We start from the raw sequence: 8,144 nt of genomic DNA, 5'->3' as shown, positions 1-8,144 counted from the left end.
GCAGTAGGTGCCTCCACAAGATGTTGACCATCCTTATGGCCAAAGCCTCCATACGTTTCATTGTTTGACGATTGTGGTTGATTTGGAGGAAAACCATTTTAAACTGATTGTTTCAATAATTTAACATGTTCTGATGTTTTTATGTAGGGTCCACAATATTAGTGATGTTCCAGTAGCAGCAGCATTATCTGGGCATGTGGCTATTTGACGCTGCAGGTGTAACAAGCGTTATATACTTGTCAATAAGTGCAGAACATGACATGATATTAAGGTCAATAAAAACCTCACAGCCATAAATGTTACACATGGAAAACCGTAATAAAATAATACCAAACCCTCAGTAAACACCTGACAGGTGAAACTAAATATTGATTTTATTTACATTTTCTTCTGTTTTTCTGCTTATCCTGGTGAAAATATTCATATTGTATAAAGTTTTTCACACAGATATAAAAATCCACTGCACTATTTTAGTTTATTGTCACAACTAAGTTTAGTCTAACTACTATTGAGACGAGATATTTCTACCTGTTGCTCGTTGTCACTTCTCGTCTCTCCAGGTCTGTAGATGCCAAAAGTTAAAGTAAAACTCAGACAATCACAGATCAACCAATAATTTATTCAACCAATCAAAAGCATGAAATCACACCAACATCCCAACATGATCATTGATCACCACGAACAAAAGGAAACATTAACCACCTTGATGAAGATACGTCTTCAGAGAGCATCGTGTTTCACCCAGTTATCTTCTTAACCTGGGGTTCGATCAAACCCCAGGTTAAGAACCACTGTCACAAGCAAACGGTCCACTCAACATTTAATCTGACTAATTTTATTTGTATTTTTACCTTCTAGTTATTTTTCACTAATCTGTCTTGAGCTCATCTGTTTGTAAAACAACAGATAAGATCAAATTTTAGAGTCGATGCCCTGAAGAAAAAACCAAACCGGTCCAACCAGATTCAGTTCTGGATGTCACTTCCTGTTTAAAGATCAAACCTTTGGAACGGCTTTCATCAGAACATGTGGACTGGGCCGAACCGCTGAAGGTGTTTTCCACTGTTTGACTGACAGCTGAGCAGGATGTTTCATTTTTAAAAGCATTTATTCAAATTTTATTTGCAGAAAATCAATATTCACTCAACAGCGCTGTAAAACATTTGAAGGTGGTTTTTATCCTCAAGCTTTAAAATAAACATTTGGGTTCATAAAACACAAGAGTCAGATCAACATAATGCACTTCCATCTCAGGATACAGAAACATGCTGCTAAGCATTCTGGGAAATAGTTCCCTCTCCTGTCTTTTTCTTCTTTCAGTTTTTTAATTGTTAACCTAAAAACTCAGTTTATTCAACTCTATGACAAAATGAATAAAAAGTTAACACAACTTATACTGCTGTAAGTTTATCTTTCACAAACTCACATTTAGGTTCAAAATTTAAAACTGGCTAAATATTTGACTTAAAGAGTGAAGACAGTAGACACAACTCAATATGGCTCAAATGTTTTACAGTGGATTTAAAATATTAAGATGAATTAAAATCCCAGAGATACAAATGCTACACATGAACACAGATTAGTAATCCCTCAGTAAATATCCACTTTAATAAAAATGTGATGCCAAATATTTACCTTATTTACATTGGTTTACTTTATATTGATAACCTGTAATGATAATTTGTGAAAGTTTCCCTATTTTATAAAAAGAAAATCTATTGACACAGACTAAATGTACTGAAAACAACCATAAGTCCCTGAAGTAATTAAAATAAACAAGTAAAAACAGATTAAATCATATTTCCAGCAGAGATTAGATTCATTCTCATATTTGGCCACTAGGGGGCAGCAGTTTTATTAGCTGGACCGACTCTGAGCAGACGGACCTTTATGTCTGCAGGCAGCCCTCCTCCAACCAGTTTAACTTTAATCTGCAGAGGAAAACATGACATCTATGTTAGATAGAGTCATTTAAAATCTTAGAATTAAAAATTGGTTTGTGTTAAAGTCCAGGACTTCACTGACCGCGTTCTCAATTTCATTCTTGTCTTTCAGTGACAGCGTAGTCGAGATCTTCAGCTTCAGAACCGTAAGATGAGCTGGAAGAACAAGAGATCAACATGGTATAAATAACTACTTCCTGTTACTTTCAGGCCTGTTTTCATCCTACTTACATGTTTTAGGAGGAGGACTTGGAGTCGCTATGGAGGGAACTGGGATAACAACAGCAGAAACATCATGAGCTCAGGAAATAAAACGTAAGATAAAGCCAAGATAAAAAAAGAAAGAAATTACTCACCGTTTCCAACCGTCACAATGACACATCGAAGCTCAGACTGGTAGACAGAACTGGAGGCACTATGGGCATAATTTAACACAAAAACTTTAATATTAAACTCTTTTTGAAATGGCCATTAAATACTGTTCAAAATAACTATAAAGGACACATATTATGCAAAATCTACTTTTTTGGTTCTTAAGTACATGTTTTTGTGTACTTTCAGTGTCCATCCATCCATCCATTTTCTTACACCCTTGTCCCTCAGTGGGGTCAGGAGGTGCTGGTGCCTCTCCAGCTAGCATACCGGGCGAGAGGCGGGGTCACCCTGGACAGGTCACCAGTCTGTCGCAGGGCAACACAGAGACACACAACCATGCACACACACACTCACACCTAGGGACAATTTAGAGAGGCCAATTAACCTGACAGTCATGTTTTTGGACTGTGGGAGGAAACTGGAGTACCCGGAGAAAACCCACCATGCACAGGGAGAACATGCAAACTCCATGCAGAAAGACCGGGGCCGGGAATCGAACCCAGAACCTTCTTGTTGCAAGGCAACAGCTCTACCAAGCTCTATCAAGGACTGTGCAGTCCTTGATAGAGCTAAAAAATATTTTTGCCAAATAAGTCACCAATAATAAGTATTTGCATTAAAATACTAGTAAGCTCTTTTTGTAAATGGTTTGTATTTTTGCAGAAACTATTTTTCCATGAACTATTTACAAAATCTGAGATTCCAACAAACTACAAATCTCTGTATTTGTGTCTCTCCACCTTCAGACCGGATGGTTCTCACCTGTCAGGTTCTGTTCTGAAGCCTCCACTGTTTGCTTTACCATTTTGTCCACCAGGGGGCAGTGTTCACACACCTGAGTTTCAACCTTTTGCTAGTCTGTAGCTACAATGAAGCTCATAATCTGTTTCATTCAGTGGTGAAAGTAGCTTTGAATTCTTGGGTTTACAATAACTAAAACTCATCACTGCCTCATTTTGCTCTGTCTCTCTATTCGTGTGTTTTACAAAGGAAAGTCCAAACCTAAACGAACAAAAATGTATTCATGTTTTACTTTACTGCACGCTGCGCATTTCTGCTATTTTCTAAGGCAGAAATTAGACCTTGATGTGAAAAACAATTAATTCTTCAAATAGGCAGCTGGCATGTATGAATCAATGACATTAGCTTGCTGTAGTTAAATCTTTAAAAGTCAGCAAAGGTTTTATTTTTATATGGTCACATAATATGTTGTTCTGAATACCCTGGAAATTCCCCTTAACCTCCCATGTACACACACACACATGAATTAGACATGAATGTTATGTTTTGATATTGATATCCTGCTATTGCTTTGCTAGTAGCATCGAGCCTTTTGCTTCTGTTAGCGCTGTGTGCTACCTTTTAGCTTCCTCTTTGAGAATATAACTGTTCTGCATGTTTTGGATGTAATTATTTCGCTTGTTTTTGTCTTGGGGAACAAATGATGCAAAAGCATTCAGTGGTGTTAGTGTTGAGGAAAATAAATATTTTTTGTGTTTAATACAGTTAAATCTTACGACATGTGAAAATAGTGGCTTAACCAAGAATCCTTTGGATAAAATCTTAGAGGGCCTGCAGAAAAGAATGTCTGTTATCAGGGAGGAACCACGTCATGAATTAACTTTGGCACACAGGCAGCGAAGAGACACCTCAAGTCATCTCTCTCAGTGAAAACACTAACACTTAAGAACAAACAAAACTAACAACACAATACTAAAAATAATTGCAATTTAGTTAGTAGAATACCATTTAGTAAAAAATAATCATGACAAATGCTAGTTAGTGTCTAACTCATATGAATATATGTTAGGTTATTATAATCAAAAGGATTAGAAAACTGATGTTTTAGTAATAAATATTTCAGGTATATTGTAAAAGAGTCTTGGGAAGATAATCGTGTCAGTTCTATATATCCAAAGTCACGGCTGTGTTCTACCCGCTGGAAACCACCAGGTCACTTTAGGGTTAAAAAAAGATTCTGTTTTTTGATGAATCGCTCAGGCAAGAAAACAAGCACGGTTTAAGTGAAAGATACATTTCTTTCTGACAACTATGGTCTTTGTTCAAATGTTTATCAAGAGAGCAACTCAGAGATCCCAGATGTGATCGCCGTGAGAACATCCTGCTTGAAAATGACCTTTTGCTCTTTCTCTCTTTAATCTTTGGTTTTGAATAAGGTCTAAAACCAGGGGACAAAATCACTTAGACCATCCCATCTTGGTAATTTAAAAACTGGGTCTATCCATACAAGGAGAACAACACGCCTTAATTGCATAATTGCATAAATTAAAACAAAGGAAACACCTTTTTGAACAAAAGTAAGGGCCCCAGAGGAACGAATCAGATTTGCTTTTGCAACTCTCCAAAGACGTCTTTGCCTTTCTTTCTTTCTTTCTTCTTCTTTTCTATGTTTTTCAGGTAAACGAATGTCTGTTTTAGTGTGTTTTGAAATGTATGTGTTGGCAATGTGATTTTATACTTTTAAATGTTAGAATAAACTCTGAAAATGCATGACGTGGAGCTCTGATTGTTAACTGTGGCTTTTTCTTCCACGGGAGGATAAGAGATTACAACGAGCCAGAACTTGATTATTTTTATTCTTTACATTAGCTAACTCATGAATTATCTCAAGGCTTTGTTTACTTCATTCATATTGTAGCATTAATATTTGAATAATCATCTGATTTGTATGGACACTGTAGCTAAACTACGCTCCATTTTGTAGGTAGTTGGTATGGATGGAGATGGTTTAAATACAGTAATAACAACATTGAGATGCATTGATTTAAATGTGTGGTTCTGCAGGCTTGTTCTCTGGATCAGATTCTGACTCCAACATGTATGGATGCTGGATGATTGTTGACATTTTTAATAAACTTTGAAGAAGAAAGTTTCTCTGCCGGTATATAATGTGTTATCGCTGTCAAACTACAGAAATGGCTGAATGGGGTGGAGAGGAGCCCTCTGTGACCTGTAGGGGGCGGGGCTTGAAATGTCTCATTTACATTTAAAACGCAGCTAAACGAGTTGATGTAAAACCTCAGAACAGGAATAAACAAGGGATCTGTGAAGCTACAATAACCAGGAATTCAGAATAAAACATTGCAGTTCACCTTTATACAGACCATAAGTAAATGGTTTATGTAAATGCATGATATATCCACTTTAAATCTAATGTATTTTGAGTTGTATTTTAGTTATTTAGCCATATCAAAAGTCATTTTGTATCAATGAATATCAAAATAATTTTTAACTTTAGTACTTGTACATTTCAAAACCTGTACTTTGTACTTTTACTTTTTATTTTTACTTTACACTTTGTTACTTTTATAAGTATCTGTATTTCTACTTAAGTAGAGAATATGAGGATTTTTTAAACTTCTGATCAGATCAAATACTGACTTTGCCTGGACAGCAAAACATATGGGATGGGTTTCTTCATCATCATCAATGGCAGACGGCGTCCATCTCAGGGTGAAATATCCTGAACCAGATGAACTCTTGGTCATGTTGAACGGTCCGCTGAACAGGAGCTCAGTGATCCTTTAACACACAGGAAACACATCAGTCTATTTGGTTAAATGTGCAAAATGCCCTCAAACCAGCCTTAAAAATTATCTTTAAAATGTGATTTTCTCCATGAATTATGTCAAAACTTACCTCTGATTAGAAACAATATTTATTTTCTACTCACACAGACTGAGTCGCCTCTGCTGTGATGTTGATTTCTATCATCTCATTAACGTCTATGAAGAACTGAGCTCCATGTTCAGGAGTTGGAGGCAGAAACCTGGGCAGATATTCACCTGCTGTGCAGGACGGAGCTGCAGGATCCACTGGAGCAACGCAGGGAAAAATTATTCAGATTAAATCATGAAACACATTAAAAAACACATTAAAAAACACATTAATGTGCTTTTTAATGTGTTTCATTAGTTGGTATGAACAAAAACTACGTTCATACCAACGTTTTAAACGTTTGTTTAAAAGATAAATTCAGTGAAGTCACACATTGGTTCATCTGATCCATCTTTAACATTTTAAAAGCTTGATGTCCTTAAATAATCTTTAGTTATTGATCAGCTTTAAACAGATAATTATTAAATATTACATTTATTGACATCAGTGCTGCTGTTTGGCAGTAAAACAAGCTGATTGAAACATGAAATCAAACCTTTGAAAACAAACTGAACAGAGATTTGGCTCATGAAGCTGCTGGGGCTCCATGAATACGTTGAACCATCGTTTTGAGTCAGACTGATGGTCTGTGTGGGAAAATCCTCCATCACCAGCTGAACTGCATATGAACCTTCAAAGCTGCTGCTGGTTGGACTGAATGACAGAGAACAAGACTGGAAGAGGACAGAGAGAGAGAAAGATAAACTATGTTATATTTGATGTTCTCCGTTATGGATTTATGTTGTTTTTATTCATATAACAATATTTGTTTTTATTTAAAAAGTTTCATAGTAATGTTTCATCATTAGTCATTTATAGTTAAATAATCAGTAAAGTTTGTTTCATTAACTGTAAACATTTTCTGTTGCATTGCTGTAACCTGACACCAACATTTATTACTCACTGATGACAGACTGAGGACAGACGGAGGTGTGCAGGTGATGCACTCATAGTTACTGGAACTGGATCCATATCTGCATTGAACATTGTCTCCATCAGGGTCAAAGGTCAACAAGCTGATATTCCTCTGACAGTTTGAGGGAACTCTGAGAGAAACAGAAAAAAACATCACAAAGTCACCTGAGCATAATCTGTTCAAATTATTTTATTTACATCAGGAATCTTCAGTATCTCGCCTGATTTGTATTTCAGTGTTTTTATTTCATTATGTTTTAGTTTATTTTGCTCCATGAATCTATTTGATCTCTTTTAAAGATAAAATCAATTCACAGCATTTGGATGTCATTTCCAAACTATTTCTAATTATTAAAGCTTCATGATTAGGATTTTAAAGAAATAATTAAAACTATTAACTGAACTATTATTCATATTCAACTAGAGACACCAACTGTTTCTGAATAGTTATTAACATGATGTAAAAACTGAATTACCTCATAACAGGGATGATGGTGGTCTGTGGTGATGAGTTCGGTCTGTTGATGTCGGATCGTTTTCTCAGCTCCCATTTTACCCAAAATTGTGGTGTTGTAATGTTGTTTCTGTTAATTATCCAGGTGGGAGGTTGCCACCTTTAACAGAAGATGTTAGTAAGATTTCTGATGTTACTCAGAGTTTCTGAAACACATAAAACTTTACAGAGCAGCAGACCAGAAAACTAACAGGAGATTTAATTCAGTAGGAATTTTAGATTTAGTCACTTTATGGGAACATCTGAGAAATGTTAGATATTTTTGTTGAGATTCAGTTACCAGCTCCAATGATAGTCAAACTTCCAACCAGTGACCTTATCGGTGTAATCTGTCAGACACCATTCACCGCTGCTTTCATCAATCTTGTTAGAACCCCACCATGACTGAAGCTCTGCACATGAGCTGGAGCTCACCTTAAAGCGACGCACAGTCTGCACATTTAAAGTGAAGAAATGTTAAATACAATACTTGAAAAAGGACATGAAAGAAACTTCAGAAAATCTGAACTTACTGTAAAACTGCTTCCTTGTACATCTTTAGTGGTGTGGGAAAACACAGCACCAGTATAACCAGCTTCTGTACGGCTGAGCATCATCATCATCATCAGTACAGAGAGCAACATGGTGAACGAATCGGTTCTGCTAACTAATGTCGGATCATCAGAGACAGTCGGCTTTATACAGTCACTCCTTATTCTCTCTGTTTCCTGTTGGAAACA

The 8,144-nt window shown here is 36.2% G+C and overlaps 1 protein-coding gene and 1 long non-coding RNA gene across 2 annotated transcripts; both read right to left on the bottom strand.

Moving 5' to 3' along the window:
- Positions 1 to 598: 598 nt before the first annotated feature.
- LOC145548867 (uncharacterized) lies at positions 599 to 2,241 on the bottom strand. The gene is made up of 3 exons (XR_014084845.1): positions 2,175 to 2,241; positions 2,026 to 2,099; positions 599 to 1,931 (listed from the first exon to the last, which is right to left on the bottom strand). It is a non-coding gene; the product is annotated as an uncharacterized LOC145548867 (long non-coding RNA).
- Positions 2,242 to 2,291: 50 nt separating this feature from the next.
- On the bottom strand, positions 2,292 to 7,231 carry LOC103480630 (uncharacterized). The gene is made up of 6 exons (XM_081599992.1): positions 7,227 to 7,231; positions 6,901 to 7,042; positions 6,493 to 6,670; positions 6,013 to 6,154; positions 5,721 to 5,861; positions 2,292 to 2,358 (listed from the first exon to the last, which is right to left on the bottom strand). Exons 1-6 carry the CDS (start codon positions 7,229 to 7,231, stop codon positions 2,292 to 2,294), a joined length of 675 nt encoding a protein of 224 aa, XP_081456118.1.
- Between the last annotated feature and the right edge of the window lie 913 nt (positions 7,232 to 8,144).

Source organism: Poecilia reticulata, chromosome 18 (genome assembly GCF_904066995.2).
Source record: "Poecilia reticulata chromosome 18, P_reticulata-male-v2, whole genome shotgun sequence".
Classification (NCBI taxonomy): Eukaryota; Metazoa; Chordata; class Actinopteri; order Cyprinodontiformes; family Poeciliidae; genus Poecilia; species Poecilia reticulata.
This window is presented reverse-complemented; position numbering and strand designations above follow the sequence as displayed.

Excerpts from the sequence above, each read along its gene's own strand:
- LOC103480630 (XM_081599992.1), bottom strand. Across the intron at positions 6,671-6,900 it reads CTGTCCTCAGTCTGTCATCA|TCTTGTTCTCTGTCATTCAG; the intron begins GTGAGTAATAAA and ends GTCCTCTTCCAG. Across the intron at positions 5,862-6,012 it reads GCAGAGGCGACTCAGTCTGT|GATCACTGAGCTCCTGTTCA; the intron begins GTGAGTAGAAAA and ends TGTGTGTTAAAG.